The following is a 25966-nucleotide window of genomic DNA, read 5'->3' as shown; positions in this document are numbered from 1 at the left end:
ATTTGATCTGATAAGAATGAGAACTTCTATTTGAATATTATTAATTCTTTTTAGCGACTCTATTAAACAGCAAATAACAAGATAGTTAGAAATAATAATTAGTGATGCTTTAAAAATTAAGCTTTTTTTCATTGCCTTCAACCCCATCCCTCAAACCATGTTGTCTTCTTTTACCATCAAAGCTTACATGGGAATGGAGCCTCCTGTTCCTGGTCCTACCATTACACATCCCACTGGTCATGCCCCTGTTCCACATTCTGCTCATATTCCTCCTCATCATGCTTCTGCCACACCCCCTCATACACGCATTCCTCCTGTCACGCATGCCACTCCCCCTCCTGCTCCTCCTCCTCCCCCTGGTCCGGCCCCTCCTGCTCCCTCACCATCAACAGCGCCACCTCCTGTCCAACAGGCGTCTGTGTCAGGTGTGTCAGTGTATGGAATATATACAAACATATGTATACGGAGCAATAATACCAAAGATATTAGGCTTGTTCGACTTCATGCGGGGCAGCACAGACCCATCGTCAAGTGACGATCTGGGTACTGTGAGGTGACATGCTGATTGGTCTACGTGGCAGCGCATGAAGTCGAACTCTTGGTTACGTTCAGAATGACATACTTCTGTACTGCATACTCTGCAGTATCTGCATACTAGTTTATAGAATAGCACGTGAAACGGTATGCGTTTATAAACATTCCACACAGTAGTATGAACTTATTATGTTGTGTGCTTAATATGACAAACAGTCAAGTTTTTATTCTGAAGGTAAAGCATTTTTCTGTCAAATCATGAATTCAAATAAGCTTTTTAGTTACATCTTAGTGTGCCATACTGTGTGCTATGTTGTAAACTGCACAGTATGTATAACATGCAGGCAGAAAATGTTTGCAGTAGAGTAGTGTGCTAAACATAGCTTGGGTATATTAGCTTGTTTCTCTGCATTATTTAGCTTTAGCCGCATTTGATCTTTTTAATCAGTTTTACTTTCATTTTGGTAGAATGTGTGTACATGTGTTTGTCAGTATAATTCGTCTTCTGTTAGAACGTAGCAGTGTGTTGAAGGAAAACGTTTCCTCCACTCTCTCATTAACTTCATTGTTGGCTGGGTTTGTTTGTGCGTGTGTCGTTTTTAACACAAGAACCCGAGGAAAAGCCTGTAGCTCCCCCAGCTGTCAACGGGAGGAAAGGCAAGTGTGTGAATGTTTTATACGGTGTGTTTGTTTTGAAGTGATTTACTGCACGAGAGCTGTTGTTTTCGTTTGTTTACAGGAACACTGTCCAGCTCGCTCTGCTGTTGTGTATTAAACTGTATTAATAGCTTTGATAACATCGTGAGAAACTAGTATTTTGGATTTTTTTAAGGCACTGCACCCATGTGTAAACTGAGTATTTTCATTTACCTCTAGATGGCGCAATGACATTGTTTGGGAAGAGCTAGATTTATGCTGTAATATCACGTTTTTCAAGAACTTGCTTTTAATTATTTTTATTTTAATATTCGTTATTAAAGGGAAAAATGAAAGATCTGTCATCATTTACTCACCTTCGAGTTGTCCCAAATGTGTATAAATGTCTTTGTTCTGATGACCACAGAGAGAGATATTTGGAAGAATGCTTATAACCAAACAGACAGATTTTTCCCCCCATTGACTCCCATAGTAGGAAAAATACAATGGTAGTCAAAAGTGCCCCAGAACTGTTTGCTGTCCTACATTCTTCAAGATGTCTTCTTTTGTGTTCAACAGAACAAAACAAATGATAAAGTAATTTTTCCTACTATGGGAGTCAATGGGGGTTGAGATCTGTTTGGTTATAAGCATTATTCCAAATATCTTTCTCTGTGTTCATCAGAACAAAGAAATGTATACACATTTGGACCAACTCGAAGGTGAGTAAATGATGACAGAATTTTCATTTTTGGTGAAGTATCACTTTAAGTAACATATTTTTTTATGAGAATAGTCTTGGTGTCATTGCACAACAAAATTAAGCTATGAATTCCTATTAATCTTACGCACATTACATTTACAGTAGGCTGTGCAGTTTCTTTCAGTGCAAATTCAGTTTGAAGCATTGGGTTTGTGTGTTTGGTTGAGTTAAGCAGGATCATTTACTGTTTTTCCTTGTGTGTATCTTCAGAAGTGACATGGGGAGACCTGCAGAAGAAAACCACTGGTATCGTACAACCATCGGCCCTTAGTAGAGTAGATAAACCTTAATGTGCTTTTAAGGGATCTAGATATTAGTCTTTCTGCTGTGTAGCTCCTTCCTTTTGTTTTTCTTGTTGGCGTGAAGTGTGTTTCTGAGAATCTCTACATCTCTAGCAGCTTTCATATATGTATGACTTTGATCATGGTTTTTAGTCTTTGTGAAACTTGACAGATCCTGTTTACTATAAGAAAGACTGAATGAAGGTTCACATAGAAGCTTTTCATTATTCTTCTATTTGTTCTGTGTTGTCAATACAGCAACTTGAGGTAGAAGGGTACATTTATATTTGTATAAATTAACATTAGCAAGTTTGTTAACATTGTTAAGAAATTAACAAGTTTTTGTTGAAGCTAAGATGTCGCTTATCGTATGTACTTACAGCATAGAGCAGACTTTGATACATTAACCTGAATGAAAATGAGGGATTCCGAGAATACTGTTAAAGCTGCTGATATTGCTAGTGTTGGAATTTAGTAAACAGATATTGAACATAAAACCACATTGTGAATGTAGCCGAGCTGAGTTAAGTGTTACAGTAGTGCTGCATGGGGAAGATGGTATAGACGGTGACCTGCGTTTTTAGGGCGTTTGAGACCCATGTTCTGCATAAACCTTTGCTCTTTATGGCCCACGACATGCAGTGGTTCTCAGCTCCGATTCTATAGAGATCCACATTGTGTAATCTCAGTTATTTAATCACATTATCTTCTTATTAGAAGACAGAAGAATGTCACATAAGGGAGACACTGCTTTAGATCTTCCATAACTTTTCTGGATCTGTTTGTTTCTGTATGTTTTGACTGATGAGTTCCTCTAAAATCCGTGTTTGTGTGTGTGTGTGTGTGTCATCATCATAACATTATGTCATGTGTCTGTTCTCTCATTGTGTTTCATCCGCACACCAGCGGTAGAGACAGTATCAGAGACTGAAGATGCAGGTACTGTATACAGACTGACTTTAACATAAATTCCTTCAACACACAACTTTTATGTCTAAGAATGTGTAGCTATCCTTTTATAGGATGCACATGAAGCAAGAAATTCACTCAAAACACTAATATAAAAGAAACACTTTGAATAAACGTGTGTGTGTGTTCATGTTTTTATATGGTAGTGGGGACCTAAACCTGAATGCACACCAACTCATGGGGACTCGTGTCACTGTGGGGACCAAAATTGAGGTCCCCACGGGCACAAAAGCTTTGTACAGAACGATAATTTTTGAATATCTAAAAATGCAAAAAGTTTTCTACGATCTTTAGGTTTAGGGGTTGGGTTAGGGGTAGGGGATAAAATATACAGTTTGTACAGTATACAACTCATTACGCCTATGGACTGTCCCCACAGAGATAATAAAACATACATGTGTGTGTATGGGTTTCATGTTACTATCTTAAAATTAAATACAATTTTAAGACTGTTTGTAAAGAATTCGATTAGGTGATGTTGTAAACAGGTGCTTAATTTATTGCATCAGTGTTGACATGTATCCTGCTATTCAGAAAGTTGTATGTATTTGTGAAACATTTTGTGGCAGTTTGTTACCCAGATGTTAGTATTAATTGTGAGAAATAACTGGAAAATCAGTGCAAACGTCTTTATCTGGTGTCCGGTTTGTGTCGCTTTGTAATTGTGTGAATGTATATTTATATTGCCAAACAATATTTACAAAATCAGGTTGTGTCTGCTGGGTGTCACTACATCTGTTTTGTCTTTTTTTCACAGGTATTTTAAAGGATCCATCAAGGGTATGTTTTCTGTAGCTACAGTTTGATTCTGTCAACTTTTACATTGCTCATTTTGACAAAGGCATAAGGAGGTGATGTCCAACCCAGAGTTTAATTGCTGGTTAAATCCCTTCATTACTGCACCACCATCACTCTGTAAATAGCAAATATGTATGAGTAAATGATGGTGAAAGTTAATGCATTTAAAGTCGTTTGCATTGTAAAATTAAATCATAGAACCCTAACAAGTTCAATGGGGTACATTAAAAATGATATGCTTAAAAAAACAAAATTATGATCTGAAAGTGTCAGCAGTGTTTCAGGAGGGAAGTGTTCCTTCATAATTAACATAATTAATTTGATGCTTATGCTTATATTAAGCGACAAGAATATGTGACGTATTTTTAAAACTGAGTTTTTGCAACATTATTGTAAAAATCTTCATTTTGCTTTTTTACAGCGAGGAATGGACAATCTGTCCATGAGATCATCGGACAGCGATGTAAGCGACGTGTCCGCTATGTCGAGTACGTCTCGGCTTAGCAGCACGAGTTACATGTCTGTCCAGTCAGAAAGAGCGCGGGCCAGCCGCAAGATCAGGTATTCAGACTCTAAATCATACTAACCTCTGATCTCTAACAGCTGTGGAGGCCTGATCGGTCATGGACACTCTTGGCACGCTAAAGTTCTCACTTAAAGTTGAGTTGAAAACCTCTGAACCTTAATGTGACCAGAGTGTATGGCAGAGATCACCACACATGCTGGATGATTTTGAACAGGATAGCAGGTTTTGAATAGGGGATATTCTTTTAAACAAAAAATGTAAATAAAATTTTCCAAGATGAAAATTGTATTTATTTTAAGACCAAGTTTTTCTTGCATTGAAGGATTTTTTTCCATTAAAATATAACTAAAAACATATTTCATTACTTTAAAATTATTACATATTTTTTAAAACCAAAATATATCGACATAAAATATCTATAATGATTACAATTGTTAAATAATATACAGATTTCTAGCCTTTGATGGGTTGCAGTAATAAGCATAAAATAATGTTACAATACAAAACAACTTATTGGTTTTTAAATGGGCTTTATTTTCTTTATATAAAATCTAATCTCTTATTTCTTCTTTTAAATGTTAAGGTTTAAAGTACAGGTTAAATTAAGTCTAGAAGAGTATGACATCATTCTGATTCTTTTTTTCTCATGTTTGAATTTATGTCCCCACATTCATACTGTTGTTTTCATTGGAATGTCCTTTATTTTCATCGTCTGCATGTCAAGTCTGTCTGTTCTTTGCCTTTTCTGTCACGCATGAACGCTTTTCTCCTTTCTTGATGTCGTGGAATGGTTTATGTGTTTGTGTCAGCCGTGCAGAGGCTCTTCAGAGTCAGGGAGAGGAGGGCACTGTGGTGGTGGAGGAGCAGGTGGAGCCAGCTTCAGGAAGCGCTCAGGGGGCGGGGCATGAAGGGGAGGTGGGTGGTGCTACTGAGAACCCAGAAGGGGAAGAAGAGGAGGAACCTGAGAGGTCAGCATCTCGTAGACCTAGCTACCTAGAGGCCACTTTGTGTAGATTAGGTTAAATGTAACCAATGTAACCAGTGCCAGAGTGGGTTACCATGGTCACTTTTGCCTTACAAAAGGTTCTTTGTAGTGGAAAAAGGTTAGATTACCCAAACTAAGTTGGTTATTATCATTAACCTAAAAAATGTGCCATCGCTGTGAAGAACCTTTTATAGTAAGTCAGAACTGCAAATAATTGTTTTGATTAGCGTTGTGTAGCAAAACTTTTGACTATCAGCATGAAGTGTGTTTACACATTTAGGTTTAGGTTACACATGTGGTTTAAGGGTAAAATAATGGCCAGATTTGACACAGAATTACATCCGACTTTGTGGATCAGACTTTATGCTGATAGTGAAAATTGAAGACTTTGATTGCTTGATAGGTGTTTACATAATAGTGTAAATCACGTCGCGTGTCTCTGGTAAATGGTGATGTGCAAATTTGTGATCATGTGTGCACATCAAATATTCCTTATACGCATAAGGAATATTTGATATGCACTCTGATTATGTCTTTGTTAGTGCTGGATGACTCCACCCCCTTCCTGCCCCATAGATCCTCATACTTTTCCCCAAGAAAATGGTCTCTTACATATTTTTTCTGTCATCTTCACAACCATCAGCAGTGACACATAAACAGTTGCTGTCTCTGTTTAAGTTAGAGCGAAAACAAGATAAATAAGCTTGCAGCTGTCTCATGTTTACATTTCTGCTGTATTGCACTTTAATACGTTTTGTATACTATTTGTGGAGTCTAACTGGCAAAATATACATTTGTTGTGATTTGTATATTTTACCAATTAGCAACAAATGCATAACCTTCAATAGTCTGAGAGTTTTTATACTTGCTGATGTCAAACGGCAGTCATTTTAAAAACAGAAAAAAATCTCATTTCTGACATACGGTGTGACGTTTATTAGTGTCAGGTTAATGAGGAGGAGTCTCTTACACAGAATGACATGCTGATGTCATTACCGGGTCATTTCCTGTCTGTTATTGTGCTTTACAGACACAATCAATTGGTCTCGTACCTTCCAACCCTAACATCACAGGAAGTGAAAATGTTTCAGATAGCGTTCTTCCTCCTTAACTTCATCGTTTTCCACAGAAACAGGTCGCCACTGCATTATCAGACCATAAAAGATATAAGTGGAGGTGGCTCATGAAAGAATCAATTAACCATGGTCCTACTTTGTAAGGGACAGAGAGACGAATCAATACCACAGTTTACAAAATTATTTTAATACCCTCAAACCATCCTGACTGTTTTTTTCAGCTCAACCCAACAAAGATTTTTATAAAAATAGAGTCATTTTTAACAAAGCTCATGGCTCTGAAAAGCGAGGTGTGCTATGATTGGCCAGTTAACCAGTGCATAGTGATTGGTCGAATACTGCAAGTGTGTGAGGGAAATGTAACGCCTCTTACCATATTTGGAACATCAGGTTCCAAAGCAATTGTACTGATAGGTACGTCCACCTTGCTTGCGTATACATTTGGGCGGTCTTAGTCAAATCAAACCACGAACTGACGTAGATTTGTGGGGGTGTGGTTAAACAAGGCGTTTAAGGCAGGTCTGGGTGAGCATTCGCTTTTAGATAGAATGCATCTTGTTTCCGACACTTTAATTTTTGCAATTTTACGTGTCTTATACATGCATGGGCAACACACCAAAGACACATAAAAACAGGTGTTCGTGCCATATGACCCCTTTAATATTAACACACAGTCAAAGTGCATTTAATTCTGCAGGCAGATGATTCTGCTTATGAAGACTTCAACATTCAGAGCAAAGATGAGGCTTGATGGTGCAGTTGCTATGTGAACTATAGATTTATCTGCTTTATTATAACTGTAGAAATGAACTGGAATGACCTCATATTATTGTTATCAGAACAATGGACTTCAGCTTTATGACTCACCGTCTCATTATTTTCTGCTGGTTATGTCACCTAAATTATATCATTATATAAACTTCCTTCAAACTGTCTCATAGGATAAATATTAATGTGTTTTTGGCCTATATACTTGAGGCTGCAGGATCTAAAAGCCATTTTTAAAAAATAAACATCTTGATGCTGATTAAATGAATGCTCGCTGTCCTAGGGTTTTATTTATTTATTAATAAATCTATGTGGCAGGTGAACTCGGCAACCCAGATAAAATTCTTAGTGTTAAGAATTTATGTATATATCAATTTTGTCTTACATGTTGCCCTAAAATTCAAAACAGAAAAGAAGCTTTTCGTTTTTGACTTTGCACTTCTAAGCATATAGTTTTTCATTGAAAGCAGGCAAAAAGGCCTTTGGACCAACAGTGTTGTCCAACCTTTTCATATGTCTTATGCTATAGTGGCAACTGGTCACTGTTGATGTTGCTGTACGTCCATCCTGGTACCTGTAGATGTTGTACCACTGTTTACCTTTGAGACTTCTCCCGAATCCTGTAGCTGAAGCCTGTCCCTTCCTCTCTCCGCTGTCTTCCTCTCTCTTTCTTTTGGTCCTTAACCCCTCTTTTGTCTGCATCAACTTTCACCTGACCCGCTGACAGTGAGTTTACATCTAAAATAAAACACAGGGCTCAAACGGCCACACCCGGCTCCAACATCACAAAGAGTTCCAGCGTCGGCGGAGACATGTGTTCGCTGGGTAGAAATGATGATGAGGATGATGACAAGAAGAGACGTTCAAGTTTTGGGGCGAAGATGGCAGCCATGGTGGGACTGGGGAAAAAGAGCCAAAGTACATCCCAGCTGGACCCAGAGGGTGAGTGGATTGTGCTTTTTGTGTGCAACTTACATTTAAAGTATACGTGTTTGCAATTTTAGACGTCTGGTTGGTTCCTGAATTATATTACCTCAGTTATATCATAGTCGGGGAAGGTTATGGTGCCTGTATGGCTCTGGGGCAACAAGTACAAGACAGTCTTAAATAGAAACCTGTGAATAAACATGAAACGGCAACTACAAAAAGTACTCCGAATACATCACAACAGACTAATCCTTAGGAAAAAAGTAAAGTCCTAAACTTTCTTTGGGGAACAACACTTCAGGTTCAAGACAGTTGAGCAAAATGTTCCTTTGAAACAGCGAGATTCAGTCGTTCTGAATGTTGAACATTTTACAGTGTTATGCAAGAGGTTGGCTAAAGCACACGGCTCAGCACATCAAATCAATCAGGACCATTCATTCTGATTATCTCATCGCAGTGCAAACTCCACAAAACTGCCACAAATTATTCATAAAACTGAGCGTGAATAGATTTGAATTCATTCATTATACATCCCTTTAAAATACAGACTCAACCAGTGACAGTAGGAACTGGCTGTCAATAAGGACACATTGGGAACAAATATGATGATGATGGCGATGATGTCAGTGGCACTGGACTTTAGTGTCATCATTTTTTTTACTTGACAGTTAGGAGAAAGATTAAAAAAACAACCTTAGCCGAAAGTAACAGTTTGTAACTGACAGATTTTACTGAGAGCAAACCTTGATCTTCGTAAAATTTATAGCAATATTTAAAGTTTGCGGAGTGAAACTGTTGTGGGCAAATTTGCCGTCTGTCCATGCAGCCTTGCATGGTACAGCAATACAGATCCCCCCTACCTGGGGAACCAGAACAGTTTGTGATGCGTAACAGGATTGAATTAAAATGATGCGACAGATACAGACAGATATGGAGGAGATGGGGATGGAGGTGGGTTTGAGTGTGGTACGATTAAGCCGCTAAGAAAGGCAACTTAAATAGGACGCAGTCTAGTATGTGTTGTATGACTATTGGTTAACGTTGATTAGCTGCACCTGATGTGATCGGCTAATGCAAGCTTGACTCACGTGGCCTGCCAAAACTGATGTTATGCTTGATTTCATTAATATTATTTGTGCTTGTGCAGAGTGATCAAACAAACAGCAATGTTTTATAGCGTGCATGGTTAATGCTTTTAAGGAAAATTAATAAATAACTCACATATAGTTGGCGTTGCTTTAACCTAGTACTGTCAATTGATTCAAAAGAAATGAATTAATCACACATTTCTTTGGAAATTAATTGCAATTAATTTCACGTAACATGTTTTAAAATATATTTTTAGATTCTAATAATTTCACATTTAATCTACAAATTGATCTAGAAAAACATAACTTTTTTTATTAATATTTCTTTAATGCCACCATTTTATGAATGTTAACCTGTATCACTGATATATTCATATTGCTGGTGTATCTATACAATTATTTTTTATTAATTTGAACATTAATCATAATTCAAATTAATGGTTTAAAAGCCTTTGCATGAATAAGGGCGTGATCATATAATGTAACGTTAGCCGAAGGATGAAGCTAAATATTTGAAACACATTAATCTGAAATGTTAATTGCGTTAATGCATTATTTTTGAAAGCACTACTTTAAACAGTGATTTTAAAAGAAAAAATAGACACTACCTTTGACTCCAAATAAAAAACTACATTTGCCTCCAAATATCAATTAATGTCCTAAAATGACTGCGTTGTTCTCTTTTTCTTGGGAAAAAAAAACCATTTTTCTTGACACACGCACATTTACATGTACACAGCAGTGAAGTGCAGGGTAGATTTTAGGAAGTGCATGTTCCTGTCTACAGCTCCCAGGTGGTAATCAGGAATCTCCTCTGATGTGGACATGCCTCACACCTCCTTCTGTCTCATAAAGACCTGCAAGGATAAAATGGATTGAACTAGATGCTCAGCATGGTCATATAGTTCAATCATTAGAGTCTGTTCAGAGACGCCGGTCGATGCTTCCCTTTTAAATTAACTAGATTTACCTCCGTTTACACATGCAGGGGGGTATATTGACTTCACAGATGTCCTGTTGCTGTCTGTTGAGGAAAGACTGCTGGGTTTTAAACAGCTTTGCAGCTGGACAAACTTGCTTAATCTTGCCTTTGTAAACTGGAACACATCTGTGGTTTTGAATTTTTCAGGAGAGTGGTCTTGATGCCAAAAACCTGTGCACTCTGATCTTTCTTGTGTTTTCATCATTGGTTGGCCATCAGGATCCATTCACAGCCTATCTGTAGTATCAGAACAGATGAAGAAATGATTCACTGTCCCGCTACAAAGATCAACATGTTTCCATATTCGACAGGCTCATTCTCTGCACATATTTTAAGATATTCTCTTTTTTAAATCCTGCCAGATCAGTCATATTCAGCTAAAAATATTCCCTGCTATTCCTCAGATTTTCACACACAGACACACAGTCCGGGGGAGGAAGTGCTGTGTACGTCAGTATGGGGTGATGACAAACTGCTGTTTTCATTTAGCAGAACCTAATGGTGTACCGATGTAATTACCATGAATATGACCTGCATCATCAAAAATAATCCCATGTTACTTTTAAAAAAATCACTTCTATTGTGAATTGTTACTAGAGTGTTCAAAATGTTGCTATGTGGTTGCTAGAGTGTTTGAGGTGTTGCTGAGTGGTTTTTAGAGTGTTCAGGCTGTTGCTGTGTGGTTTTTAGAGTGTTCGAGGTGTTGCTGTGTTGTTGCTACAGTGTTCGAGGTGTTGCTGTGTGGTTGCGAGAGTGTGTGAGGTGTTGCTGTGTTGTTGCTACAGTGTTGAGGTGTTGCTGTGTGGTTGCTAGAGTCTGTGAGGTGTTGCTGTGTGGTTGCTAGGGTGTTTGAGGTGTTGCTATGTGGTTGCTAGAGTGTTCATGGTGTTGCTAGATTGTTTGAGTTGTTGCTGTGTGGTTGCTAGAGTGTTGGAGTTGTTGCTGTGTTGTTGCTAGTCTGTTCTATGTGTTGCTGTGTTGTTGCTAGAGTGTTCGAGGTGTTGTTGTGTGTTTGCTAGAATCTTCGAGGTGTTGCTGTGTGGTTGCTAGAGTTTTTGTGGTCTTGTTGTGTGGTTGCGAGAGTGTTTGAGGTGTTGCTGATTGGTTGGAGAGTGTTCGAGGTGTTGCTGATTGGTTGCGAGTGTTCGAGGTGTTGCTGTGTGGTTGCGAGAGTATTCGAGGTGTTGCTGTGTGGTTGCAAGAGTGTTCGAGGTGCAGCTGTGTGGTTGCGAGAATGGTCGAGGTGTTGCTGTGTTGTTGCTACAGTGTTCGAGGTGTTACGGTGTGGTTGCGAGAGTGTTCGAGGTGTTGCTGTGTGGTTGCGAGAGTGTTCGAGGTTTTGCTGTGTGGTTGCGAGAGTGTTCGAGGTGTCGCTGTGTCGTTGCTAGAGTGTTCGAGGTGTTGCTGATTGGTTGGAGAGTGTTCGAGGTATTGCTGATTGGTTGCGAGTGTTCGAGGTGTTGCTGTGTTGTTGCTAGAGAATTTGAGGTGTTGCTGTGTGGTTGCTAGAGTGTTCGAGGTGTTGCTGTGTGGTTGCAAGAGTGTTCGAGGTGTTGCTGTGTGGTTGCGAGAGTGTTCGAGGTGTTGCTGTGTTGTTGCTAGAGTGTTCGAGGTGTTGCTGTGTGGTTGCTAGAGTGTTCGAGGTGTTGCTGTGTTGTTGCTAGAGTGTTCGAGGTGTTGCTGTGTTGTTACTAGACTGTTCTATGTGTTGCTGTGTTGTTGCTAGAGTGTTCGAGGTGTTGTTATGTGGTTGCTAGAGTCTTCGAGGTGTTGCTGTGTGGTTGCTAGAGTTTTTGAGGTGTTGCTGTGTGGTTGCGAGAGTGTTTGAGGTGTTGCTGATTGGTTGGAGAGTGTTCAAGGTGTTACTGATTGGTTGCGAGTGTTCGAGGTGTTGCTGTGTGGTTGCTAGTGTGTTAGAGGTGTTGCTGTGTTGTTGATAGAGTGTTCGAGGTGTTGCTGTGTGGTTGCGAGAGTGTTCGAGGTGTTGCTGTGTTGTTGCTAGAGTGTTCAAGGTGTTGCTGTGTGGTTGCTAGTGCGTGAGGTGTTGCTGTGTTGTTGCTAGAGTGTTTGAGGTGTTGCTGTGTGGTTGCAAGAGTGTTCGAGGTGTTGCTGATTGGTTGCGAGTGTTCGAGGTGTTGCTGTGTAGTTGCGAGAGTGTTCGAGGTGTTGCTGTGTGGTTGCTAGAGTGTTTGAGGTGTTGCTGCGTTGTTGCTAGAGTGTTCGAGGTGTTGCTGTGTGGTTGCTAAAGTGTTCAAGGTGTTGGTACGTTGTTGCTAGAGTGTTGAAGGCGTTGCTGTGTGATTGCTGGAGTGTTGCACACTGTACCTAGGCTAAAGTGAGGTGATGAAACTGTTTCTCTTTTGGAAGAAAACAGAGTTCCAAAGTGACATTTACATTTTGTTTCTTATTACCTCTCTTTGTAGTTCAGTAGTAGATTTATAATCTTCATTTACCTTATTACACTTTTTGCAATCCATTTTGGGATTGCCTTCTCCGAGAAGGACACAAGACTTTTTCCAATTGATGGTTATCTTATTTTGTTGTACATTATTAACGTGGGAACCTACGAGTCCTTAAAAGGCTGTCTGGGTAGACCGCTCTTCAGATGTTGGAAGCTTGGTTATACAAGGTTGTGTAAAGCACTTGTAATAATATTGCCTTATTTTTATCATCTGTGTGTGGTCCAGGTGTTAATAACATTCTCATCTCTCTTGCACCTATCTGCTCCTGTAGATTGGAGTGGGTAGAGGTCATGGGGTCAACAGAAGGCAATGGCTCAGGAGATGATAAGATGGGAACGATTCCTTTCTCCCCCACTTATTCAGGACACAGTGTCTTTTATAGTAGTTTTATTTACATGACACAGTACCCTTTTGTACTGGCACTCTGAGACCACACAGTGTGAGTGTAATGTCAGATAAGCCTCTGCTGTCAAACTCTACATCAGTGTCTGTTTGTTATTATTAGCGACATTAACTAGAGGCAGTGGTTTACATTACGCCAATTTCAACCACCCAGGGTTATTTTTAGTATGTTGTCAGCATTTTAAATTCAGTGAAGAAGTACTTGAAAAGAAATAAAACAAGAGAAACGTGATTTTGTCCAAGAACACACGTGCCTTTTTGTGTTGAGTGTGTCGGCTAACACTGTTTGAGTTTATGTCAGATGTGTTGATATTGAAGCAGCGATATGAGTCACAGCTGCATTCAACTCTCTTCAGACTTTAATAGGAAGGTTGAGACGTTACTATTTTCAGATAGTATTCTGCACAGGTGATGATTTTATACCCACTGTAAGATATTAATGGATTTGTATTAGAAGTGTGTAAAGCAAAAGGAGGGTAGACACTTAAAACATTGTTTTATTTTTAGGATACGTCAGATTTTCTTCTTTTAAATTTTTAATATACAGATTTCTATCACAGTAATGAGAATCATCACTGAGTATAATGGGAAAGAGCAAAGTCATTATGGTAATGAGAATTTGCTGGCAATTTGTTTCTCCCGAAAATCATGTAAAATATTAATGTTGCTAAAAATACTTTCATTTTATAACGAAAAATTATATATTGTATTAAAGTTGAACATTAAATAATAAGTGAGACCCATGTCTTTTTAAGGGTCCTTGTCACATTATGAACACACAAATTTAAAATAAAAAAATGTAAATCACAGTGTTACGAACCCCGATAAAGTCTAGGGGTAAACGAGGTTGAAACAAAAATGATTAGACTGACTGTCACTTCAATCCCCTGATCCAGAAATTACCCAAGATTGTGCAAAATAATCTTATTTTTATTTTGCAACAAAAGGGAGTAACAAAAGGAAGTATTTCTTCAGGAGAGGACAAGGCCAACAACAACAAAAAAACGTTCTAACTGCCCAGGTAAACTTAAATAACCTGTATCAAAAGAAATAAACAACATAAACTAAAATCTCTCCTTGACTAAGAAAAACATTGACAAAAAGTAGAGTTCAAAGAAAATGGCACCCTACCACTTCCTAAAAGTATAACAAATAAAGTATTTTACATAAGATTTAAGAATAAACTAAAAAGAATCAAAATCATTAAAGGTCAATTACTCTTGAAGATTGTACACTCTTTGACAATGGCAATCAAGCCATCCATTCACCAAGTTGAGAGAGATCCACACATGGTCACAACAAGCTCCACCAAAGACAATGATTCTGGATCAGGACAAAGAAAGAAACGCATTTTCCGTCAGCCCTCCAGCATTGCTTCTTCTCCACTAATATTCTCTTTGGATTACACAGCATTCGCACTGCAGATCTACAATGAACATCAGATGGTGCTCAATCAACAGTCCCCAACTGAAAGAGAGAGCGAGAACAAGAAAAAGAACAGCAACACAATATATCCACTAGGGGAAAACAATAAAAAAATACTTTCACATAAAATATATGTCCACAGGACGTAACACACAGCAATGCCATTGGTTCCCCGAGGAACCTTTCAGTCAAAGGTTCTTAAAAAACACTTCCTTCTTATCCTTTTACAGTCTGAAGATCATTTTTTCACAACAAAGAACCATTTGTGCAACAAAAAGACTGGATGTTACATGTTCTTAATGAAACAATACAGCCTAAAAAAACTTTTAGTTAGCTTCTTCCTGTAGCTTTGTCTCAATGAACATCCTTGTTAACATTTCTACTACTAGAGGAAAATGCGAGAGATTTAAGACATCTAGATGTCAAAAGGACCATATAATTGTGCGTGGCAGAGGAAGCTGCAGTCAGAAGGCAAGTCATGTGCGTGTGTTTTTATATGCGTCTGTGTGAAGACATATCTCTAGGCAGAGCTCCATCTCGCTCGAGTGGCTTCTCAGTTCCTCTGCCTCTGATTGGCCGCATCATTTGCAAGCCACACGCACGTTACCGCCCTCCCTCCCAGTCCCCTGCAAGATGAGCGGTACCTCACTGCAGACCAGACCGTCTCAGACAGCCTCCTCACCGCATATCAACACTCTCCTGAGAAATAAAGCAGACGATCGGCAGCACATTCTGCTGATGAAAAGCCTTGGATACCTGTTTCTCCAAAACCATCTCTGATAGGTCTCTGTGACTCCGCGCACTGTAGTTTGAGGTGTCTGAGGACGCTGGGTTGGTAAAATGGGCAGACAAGGGCAGGACAGTAGCGCCACTCTCCCCGGCACGCGCATGCAGCGATCCCAGAGCAGACTTAGCCTGTCTGCGTCCTTCGAGGCGCTGGCCGTCTACTTCCCCTGTATGAACTCCTTTGAAGTGGGTGACGGAGGTAAGAATCCACGCTCGCTCTGTGCTGCGTGGAGGACACTGCGCATGGTCTTCTGCTCTTTTAAAATGAAATATGATGTGAGATTGATGCTGTTTTCTGTGTGGTGAGGAAGCAGATGAACTGGCAGATGAGCTTGACTGATGTTTGTTGCGTCGTGAAGGACAGGGAGACAGGGTTTGACCTTGGTGACAGGTGTTCCAATGCGACATGTGTATGAGGAAGCCTGTATGCATGGATGCAATATGTGTTGTATTATTTTATATTGACATTTATGCATTTGGTGGATGCTTTTATCCAAAGCGACCATCAAGGTGAACCTTTTATCCAAATGCATATTCACTGGGAATTTAACAACCATCCCGGTTTAATGTGCAGAAGTAAACCGCAGACTGACTTCCTGATGTGTAAACACTTCACAGCTCAACTGTCTCCTGGCTCGGGTTTGGTGTGGGGGGGTTAGAATTGTCATGTGTTTGTCTTTTCATTCACTTATCTCTTTTTCAGAGGAAGGCAGGAAGAAGAAGCCGGTGCGCCTGGCAATCCAGCGAAGCGTGGAGACGGGATTGGCCATCGAGATGAAGAACAGAATGACACGTCAGCCCAGTAGAGAGACCACAGACGATGGTGAAAAGGCTAAACCTGGAAAGTACGTACTGTGGCTTTTGCCTCCTCAAGTTTAAAATAAAAAAAACGTGTATGACATTAACACCTGATTTACTGGTCTTTCTCTTTAAAGTTTTATCTTCCCTGGGGTGAAGATTTCATCAGACAGTCAGTTCACTGAGTTTTTGGATGGTCTTGGCCCCGCCCAGCTGGCAGGGAGACAGACATTGGCCACACCTCCAATGGGTAGGCAGCCTTACTTCCATTTTATATTGGCGTAGTTGATAAGTTCCACACGACATAGCACATGATTTTTTTACAGGTTAAAAAGAAACTTTTCCTCTGCTCTGAGAGTTTGACTGTGGTCTTTTTATTGCAGGCGACATACAGATCGGTATGGTGCACCGGAAGGAGAGGCTGGATGTGGAAGTTATTCGGGCTAGAGGCCTGGTGGGCAAACCAGGCAACAAACAGACGCCAGGTGCGCCAAAGCAACCAGTCTTTTTTTTTAAATATGGCCTATTCTGTGGTTGAGAATTAAATCCTGGTGTCATTCCATTTGCAGCACCCTATGTTAAAGTATATCTGTTAGACAACGGGAAGTGCATCAACAAGAAGAAAACACGGACAGCAAGAAAAACACTGGATCCTCTTTATCAACAGCAGCTTCAGTTTGAGGAGAATCCTGAAGGGAAGGTTTTACAGGTAACACCAGGGCAGCATCCATATTCATGCATTTTTAAAGTAAATTATGTGGAAAAGTGGTAGTGTTATTTGCCAATTATAATTATAATTAATTAATTATAATTATTATAAGTCCCCTTCCATACCACAAGGTGGTCAAAATCGGTACAAAAAGCATGCGTTCGTACCCTAAAATTCCATCAGCCTTTCAGCATCTTTAAAATACAGTTTTCAAAATACTGTGGTTTAAAGTCCCTGTCAGGGATTGTAAGGACAGAGAACCCAGGCGCAGACAGAAGTGGGTGGAAAAGAAGACTTGAATAAAAACACAAAACAAAAACCCACGAGGGGGTAAAACAACATTACAAGGGGATAATACACGAAGGGTCGACAGAAACATTTGACTAGACTAAAGACAACGCTTGACATAAACTATAACGAACTAGACTAGAATAAAACAGGAAACTTCTAGGAGCAAGGAATAACCAAACGTCTTCTCAAAGGACCACAGCGTTGCGAGCAACGTGCGTCACCATGAACAACAATTAGAGTAATCACACAAATCAAAGCAATACAAAATGAACCGGCACAAGACAGAAAAACAAGGGTATTAAATAGGGAACCAAATCAAGAGGGGAACAGGTGCGGGGCATGAAATCATTAACATTCAATAATTAGGAAACGAGAGGGCAGGAACTAAGACGAGACCGGAGAGAGCGCATGGCACGCCAAACAAGCAATGCCATGGCTCTATCCACACTAAACACGTGGGGCTGTCATGACCCTGCCTCAAGGCTATCAAGACAAGAAGAGGCTGGATCATGACAGTCCCAGTGACATTCAAAATTACAATGCTTATTTTTTCATGAAAATTTACTGCCTTTGTTGTAAATAGTTTTATCAATGTGGGTCATTCTCTTTTTAAAATTTGTGTGCCCTAATAATCTTCAGTTAAAATCTGAAAATGCACTTCTGTTCTGTAGTGACTATCCATCTTAAATGATGTACGTTAGACAGCTTGGGCGGAGCATCCGTTACTCCTTCCCTTCAACTTCAGTCTGCTGCCAGTTCCATTTCCAAATGCAACGACTGTTTTTATAAATCCAATCAAATTGCAGAGAAAGACGTTAGCCACGCCCACAATTTTTCTCATTAGAAATTCTATTTCACTCTGAAATGCGTCAAAATATGGAAGTAAAAACGATCGCAACTTCCGGTTCATGGTGACTTTAAGAAACATTAATTGTAATATGGAACACCACATATAGTATTAAGGTTAGTATGTGAATTTGTTTCATCCCAAAAAAGTTATCTGAATGTCAAGAACATTTCCTTGTTTATTTCATATTTCGTTCAAGAAAAGAATCGTGTTTTATAAATAGAAAAATCGGGTTTTCGGGTCTGTGGAACCCATTTATGTATATTTTAGAACAAACAGTTAAAGGACATGAAAAAACAGTATAGACATAAATAACAATATGTGTATCTTGCAATATATCAAACATATTGTATTACAGAATACATGGCATTACCATTTGTTCCTTCCCTTACAGATCATTGTTTGGGGGGACTATGGACGCATGGACCACAAATCTTTCATGGGAGCAGCCCAGATCCTATTGGACGATTTAGAGCTGACCAACATGGTGATTGGCTGGTACAAGCTCTTTCCTCCCACCTCATTGGTGGACCCGACCTTGGCACCTTTAAGTCGTAAACCTCCAGAATCAGGTGTGGAGAGCTCCAACGTTCGGTCGTAGCGGCACGGGGTGGTGAGAGGTAGAGAGCGGCATGAGTAGCTACAGCTACAGACAGAGAGAAAACAGTCTCGACGGGTCACGTCCTGGTTACACTGCATGCTTGATGTCGTGTTCTCTGAGCCCGTTCGACGAGAGGCTGCGAAAAGGCCTGCGTCCTTCTGCCAAAAAAATAAACGAAAAGAAAACAGCATGCTGCTGTCACGTGCAGGGAAATAAAGCCACAGGACGTCTCCGAAGAGATGCGGTCGCCTTACACAGCAGAGTTCTGACTCTCCGTCGCGGTTGGAGCACAGGAACAGGGAAAGGGAAAGGAAGACATCATACTATTCTGGCTGTTTACTCTCTGTTTTATTCAAAGAGATGTCAGTGTTTCTTAACTCAAACTCGATGCATTGTAGCCATTACTCTGAGCCAAGCTCTGAAAAAGCTCCTTTAAGAAAGAAGCACTTGGCTAAGAAAAGGGAACCTCGGAAAGATGATGTTCATACTCCGACAAGCCAGATCTCCACGTCATTTTTAGCATTTGATGATGAATATGTAAATGAATATGCCAGAGTTCCTGTTTAATTCAGGAGAAAACGGAATTATGAAAGAAACATATAGACCTTTTTGTGCTCCGGTATGACATTCTTTGTTAATGTACTGTATGAAATTCATGGGGAATTGTTTTTCCTTTTTTGTTTGCATGAATGCAAATTTGTTTAAAAAAGGTTATTTTCCTCATGGCTGCAACTTGCAAAAAAAAGAAAAAGATTTCAGGATCAGCCATTTTCAACATTTGTATTATTTTTAATATGAAATTCTCTAGTGCATGGTTTTCAAAGAGACTGAATGCAACAAGCTAAAGATGTGATTGTCATCCTTTAGACAATTCTTCTGTATTTTTACAGAGATCAGATACAGGTGTGGCCATCATTAATGAAAAAAGCTATCGAGAAAAATAAGAGATGGCAGAGGAAAACTCAATAAATGTACAATATTCATTGCAATGTAAGGCACAAGCCTCAAATTGTAACGTTATATGGAAATCGTACATTTCTCCCTTCAGCGTCAGCCATGTTTGTGTACATGTGGAGACAGCCGTAGATTATGTTACGGGTCTGTCATAACTCAGTTGTTACATTAGAATGGCTCATTTATTCAAAGTAAGCATGTTGAAAAGGGTCTGCAACATGGATTGAGCACAGTGTCTGAGTAACACAGCATGTTTTTGATAGAGACATCTGGGATTTTTCCGCAGTTTTGTGTACAGTGCATGTGGACCGGACCCTTGATCTGATCAACCGTGGACTCGGGGTCGAGGTTTTGTGGCTGATGGTTCAGACATTCAATGCAACATTCCACCTCTTGGCACTCATCGTTTCTTGAAGTTTTCAAAAGGAAATAAAAGAGAATTAAACACATGAAAGAACAAAAACAAGGGGAAAAAAGCAAAGAAAATTTATATTTATTCAAGGTTGACTTGGAAAAAAAGTTGCAAGTATATTTTATTTTATTATTGTTATAAAGAAAATGGTATAAAAACTGGTTCCCATTGGATGGTGCTGTACGAAGACTCTAAACTCTGGACTGGACAATGTTCTCCCATGTGTTGTTAAACACAACGGTTGTTGAGAAAGGAGTCACACAGTTCGTGAAGATGGGAAAATTGCCACAAAATATGAATTTTTAATTGTTTATTGTTTTGAGAGAATAAAATTCATTTACTAATTCCTGTGTTTGTTTTTCCATGGTAAACGAAAAGCAGGTGGACATCACAACTTAAAGGGATAGTTCACCCAAAAATAAAAAATCTGTCATCATTTACTCACCCCCATGCTGTTTCAAATCTGTATAAATTTAATTGTTCTGAGGAGCACAGAGAAAGTTATTTGGAAGAAAGTTAGCAACTATCAATTCCGGGACATCATCCACTAGGCCTACCATAGTATAAAAATATATATATATATTTTTTTTTTTGTTCTGTTAAACGCAAAATGGCATATTTTGAAGAATTTAGGAAAACAAACAGTTCTGGGGCAGCTTTGGCTACCATAAATTTTTCCTACTATGGTAGTCAGTGATGTCCCAGAACTGAAAATGGCTAACATATTACTAACATATACATTCTCTGTATTAATCACAACAAATACATTTATATGGGTATGAAATAGCAGAGTGAGTAAATGATGACAGAATTTTCATTTTTGGGTGAACTATCCCTTTAAACTGACGTGCAAATAATATCTTACTAATTATAATTTGTCCTTGCAGTGACGTGTGCTGCTCTGAATGCTCTGAAATTCAGTCAAATCAAATGTGAGTTGAACAGCATCACACATGCGCTGCACATTTTCATTCGACTTTAAAGTTATTAAAGAAACAGTATAAAAACTTAAGATGACAACACGCATGTTGAATGTTTAAAGAAGATAAACAAAATCATTACAAGAATGTTCACATACGGTATTGTTGGTTCAAGAGTCATGTGCTTGTCGTAAATTCATCATTAGTGGTCAAAGCAGGAAGTGCCGGAACTTTATGGCATTTGTACGGTAAGTATTTTCTTGTTATTATTTTAATTTTTCTGGAAAAGTTTCTGGGTGTCGAAGAACGTAAGTACTAGAGATATCAAACTGTTGGGATGGTCAGAAATTCTACCCATTACTAAGGCACATGTGCACATGTCCGTTGGACAGTGGTCCGTTGGTTAGAGCTCATAAAACAAATATTTTATTTAGTATTTAGATAAAGGTCAATAAGAAAGTTTGTATTGTTTTGGATTTTCTTAAATAAATGGCATGGCATAGTCACAGTGCCAGTAAACACTTTTAGCAGTTCACTTAGTTTAAAGCGGTCAAAAACAGCACACAGTGTCAGTGTTACCAGCAAAATGGTTCTAAATAAGCAAGCTGCCCCCGAGTGGGATTCGAACTTAAAACAGACAATGAGTCCAGAATGGGAAGCAGGCGCTTCAACCACAAAGCTACAGTCTAACGTAAGTATAACATCTTGAAGTCGGGTATTAAAGTTTACCTGCACAGACCACACTAGCTGATCTCCGTTACACAATCACAATTAATGCGTTAAGATTATCAATGCGTTAAGATTATCAATCATAGTTAATCATAATCGCACCATGATGCAAGAAGCTGTTCATATGTCGCGTTTTTGCGCTCTCGCCTGGTGCCCCTCTGGTCATTTTGCGCCGCTGCCCACAGCACTGACAAGCAAAAGTGCGTACGTCTGCTCAGACCCTGACGTGGCGCTAAGCACTTTTCCGCGTCAAATACTGCTTTTATAAATAGGACCGTTCCCGTGGATTTTTGCGAATGATAGTAGTCATTGCACGCTCATTAGGGAACGCTACAACAGAAACTCCTTAGTATTTGTCATAATGTCATAACCGTATGGTTTATAAAGTTGAAAATTGGTATACATTATCTTTCATGTCCTAACATATCCTTTACTATCACTTGGATACATAAAAAAGCATGGTCACTGGTAGCCAATCAAATGTCAGCAGCTCATAACAGCAAATCTGAATGGCCTACCATTACAAAAAAAGTAATATTTATAGATCAGTTAAAACAGAGTATGTTTCAAATTTTGTACAAATATGCCATGCGGTGGAGCTGTAAGCAACCGTGTATGATAAAATAAACCTTTCGTTCCTTTAAAATCCTTGCAATAAACATTAAGAAGTGAAAAGCTCATTTTTATATTTGTCTATATTTTTTACATAATTTTCAATGTCTTATGATTTTTATAATAATTTGTATTCATTGTATATACAGTATGTAGACAGTACACATATTCGGTGTCTGAAATATGTTACTGAAAAAATAGTGTAATTTGAAACTGAACAACTTAATTTACCATATTAGTGGGTGAACAAGATGAAGTGATCTATGATTCTGTTCAAAAACTGTTGGCAGTCGTTTTATATTTCAGCAAACACTCCAAACTAGTTTTAACAAAACATCTCACAAATAATTGTATTTGTATTTTTGCAATTTAATTTTTTTAAACTGTCCAGTTAAGGCCATCTTTCCCATTTGGCTAAACCTGCTTGGACAACGATAATTGCCGCTTATGGCTATATTTTACATATTGCCTCACTTTCATAGAGTAAAGAGCTACTTTTATCTGTATTCTAGACTAAATTAAGCCACAGTACACAATCTGTAATTGCGTTGTATAGAAATAAAGGAGTCAACGGATGAGGGTCAACGTTGACTATCAGCAGTGCAAATATACAAGTATCTCTGGCTATATTTTCTGCTATAGAGCTCCGGAGGTTGACGGCACACAATCTAAACTCCCCCATTTGGCAGGTTTTTTTAATGCCAATAAACCAATATAACATACAGAAATTATTGAGAACAATATTGATAGTTAGACTTCACAAAAATTATAATCATACAAGGAATAAAAAATAAACACATAATAACAATTATAAATATTTAATATTTAAAATATTTATCTAAATATAATTATATAAGATTAAACATGTAGAGCAATTTTTGACTTTTGACTGATTTTAAGTTTTTTATGCCCACCAAGGACAAAATATAGGCATTAAAATCAACCAAAAAATTGACAATAGCAGATTTTTACCCAAAAATTTGCATTTGTGAATAAATATCACCAAGTATAATTAAAAGATTAACAATATATTGAATACTAGAGATAGAATTATGATAAAAGAAAATAATATAAAAGTATTAAAATATATTCTGACATTAGTTTTTCCTGAGAGATGGGTACACAACTCATTCCAAAAAGCTTTAACAAACACATTCACAACAAATAATTGTTTCTTCCATATTACAGAATGTACATTTGTTTTCAATATTTTGCATATATTAAGTACGCTATTACAGGGATAAATAACATCTATGTAATATTTTAAATGTGATTTCCTTTATCTTGTTTGTTAATATATATTTTATGGGATCAGAATCCCGCCAAATTCTGGCATACCCGGCATACCCTAACCGTCATCTGCAAATCTCAGACAACGTACACTGGTTATTGAACCACTGATTGGGGTAATTATATCGTTACTGAGTGTCAGATACACTTCTTATATCTGTTATGAGTACGCTCTGACATGTTTATTAAGTAATTTGTGGTCCGATTCGACCATATATTCCGTTAAGTTTACATGTGTTAGCTGGGGTTTATTTAGCGCAGCGGTGCTATAGTTTACAGTTACTCTATTAAGTTATTTATACAGTTATACCACTGATCATTTTACAGGATTTTATTATGTGCGCAGTGTTACCTTTGCTAACATTAAACAAATCATTGCTTGCTTTCCGAAGAAGCGACTTCTCTTTGGAAATGTAAAGTTACTGTTAAAAAGGCTACCGCTGTTAGCACTGCGATCCCTGATAATATCTGTCTGTTTCTTGCCGAGATTGACACAGCACAGCAGCCAATCAGCGCCTGCGAATCTCCGTGCAGGAAAACGTCCAGCCCACAGAACTGAGTGTGGAGATAAGCAGGAGCGCTGACGCAGAAGCGAACTTTTGCTGCTATTTTTCTGTTTGTTTACTTTAGTTTATGATTACGCGGGTGTTATGCGTTAATGCCATGTAAGTACTTCAATGACTGCATTATAATTCACAATTGTGTGATAGATTAGACTTTCCGACATAACATGCATCGCTAACGACGGCTAATAATGAGTGTATTGTGCCGGTTTATGGTCTATGTATAGTGCTACCACACATATATGTATATAAGTTTATGCCAACGTTGTCTATATGTTTACGTGGTTGTATTGTTGGATATTCCGATTTAAAACAACAGGCACATGTGCTTGTTACACGCCCGCATGCACACATGCTTATGTCTGGTCAGCACACCGTTGGCGTAATATAGCAAGCTTGGATTACGGTTTACCTTGCTAATTTTCTCTTGTATTCCTTTCTCTTGATTATGAACATGTTTATTATTGTTATTTACTTTGTAAGTTTATTCTTTTCTCTGTATTTCTGTCTTTAATAGACAAACCACACGTACACCACGTGAACTAAATATTTGAGTTGTGGTGATGAAAATAAATGGGTTATTCCCACCGACATCTAAGATTCAGTCTCTTACCAGACACCCTGTGGTGGGTTTCAATTTTACCAGAAGACACCCTAACTAGGAACGTGTCAATATATGTTGAACAATTTTTTCATGGTCCTTCGAGCCGGATTTAGACTTACCACAGGCTGAAAGAATGTCAACATATGTACAGGAAGAGCCAACTAAGCGCATCAGAAGGAAGAGTGCCCTTCCCGCTCGATATGAAGATTATGATCTTACTGGCTTTGTCCAGCCTAAACTGTATCATGAACCCGTGTCACCACATACTCAAATACCATCTCATCTATACAAGGATGAAGATTACACCAGGAGGGTGCTACAGGATTGAAATTACTGCAGCCTTTATGCGGAGAGCCTCATAGTCAAGATGAGTGGTCCAACACTGAACTAAGCAGGTCAGAGACTGACATACTTACATTTACATTTACATTTATGCATTTGGCTGACGCTTTTATCCAAAGCGACTTACATTGCTTTATCCTATACATTTATACATAGGTATGTGCAATCCCTGGGATCGAACCCACAACCTTGCGTTGTTAACACAATGCTCTTACCACAGAGCTACAACGGACATTACTACTTAAACAACGGAATGAGAGCCTTCGCTATATGCACCAGCACATGCTTCAAAGTGTGCAGGTTGTCCAGCAGGAAAGGGAAGCATTGCAGCCGACAAACCAGCAGTATGCTCAGGAGCTCTCTGAGTTGAAGCGGCAGATGCAGCAGCTGCAAATTCAGATGGACCACATTCCCATGCCTAGGGCAAGCTCTTACCAGCCTGTTCCTGCTCCTCGCCGTGGTAAAAATATACAGCCTGCTGAGAGGGACTTTAGGCCTGTTGCCGCACCACGTGTTAGACACCCCTCCAAACCTCACCCAGCCGCCTCAAAGGATAAAGAGCCCCCTCTATTCTACACTCCAGATGCACAGCCATCTAGGTGGGAGATTCCTGAAGAGGACGAAAGCTACTATGGAAAGAATCAATTTTCTCCATATCAACCAGTACAAACTCCCTCTCAACCTTAAAGTTCTATGTGGCACCAGCGAATACCTCATAGCGCACATGAGTCAATGTACAGAGGTCCTACCCCCACCGTTCCAGACTTTGTACATCCAAATCCGAGAGAGTTCTCACAGCTGAAGATTGCCTTGGAGAATACACTTCCGGTGAATGCTTCAGAAACGTTTAAATTTCAGATCCTGACAGGTCACCTTAAACTAGAGG

General features: G+C 38.9%; 1 protein-coding gene across 1 annotated transcript in view; it reads left to right on the top strand.

The window, feature by feature from the left end:
* The window catches only part of rims2b (regulating synaptic membrane exocytosis 2b), a 117540-nt gene extending 97161 nt beyond the window's left edge, over positions 1-20379 (top strand). The window contains exons 31-43 of the mRNA XM_057354440.1: positions 183-425; positions 1144-1191; positions 2144-2179; positions 3121-3153; positions 3941-3963; positions 4403-4542; positions 5317-5475; positions 8064-8278; positions 16112-16253; positions 16344-16456; positions 16590-16691; positions 16776-16915; positions 18448-20379. Coding sequence (XP_057210423.1) covers positions 183-425; positions 1144-1191; positions 2144-2179; positions 3121-3153; positions 3941-3963; positions 4403-4542; positions 5317-5475; positions 8064-8278; positions 16112-16253; positions 16344-16456; positions 16590-16691; positions 16776-16915; positions 18448-18654 — 1601 coding nt within the window. The 3' untranslated portion in view covers positions 18655-20379. The remainder of the gene's footprint in view (positions 1-182; positions 426-1143; positions 1192-2143; positions 2180-3120; positions 3154-3940; positions 3964-4402; positions 4543-5316; positions 5476-8063; positions 8279-16111; positions 16254-16343; positions 16457-16589; positions 16692-16775; positions 16916-18447) is intronic.
* Positions 20380-25966: the final 5587 nt, after the last annotated feature.

Source organism: Triplophysa rosa, linkage group LG16 (assembly GCF_024868665.1).
Source record: "Triplophysa rosa linkage group LG16, Trosa_1v2, whole genome shotgun sequence".
NCBI lineage: Eukaryota > Metazoa > Chordata > Actinopteri > Cypriniformes > Nemacheilidae > Triplophysa > Triplophysa rosa.
Note: the sequence above shows the minus strand (reverse complement) of the source record. Positions and strands in the feature narration are given on the sequence as shown.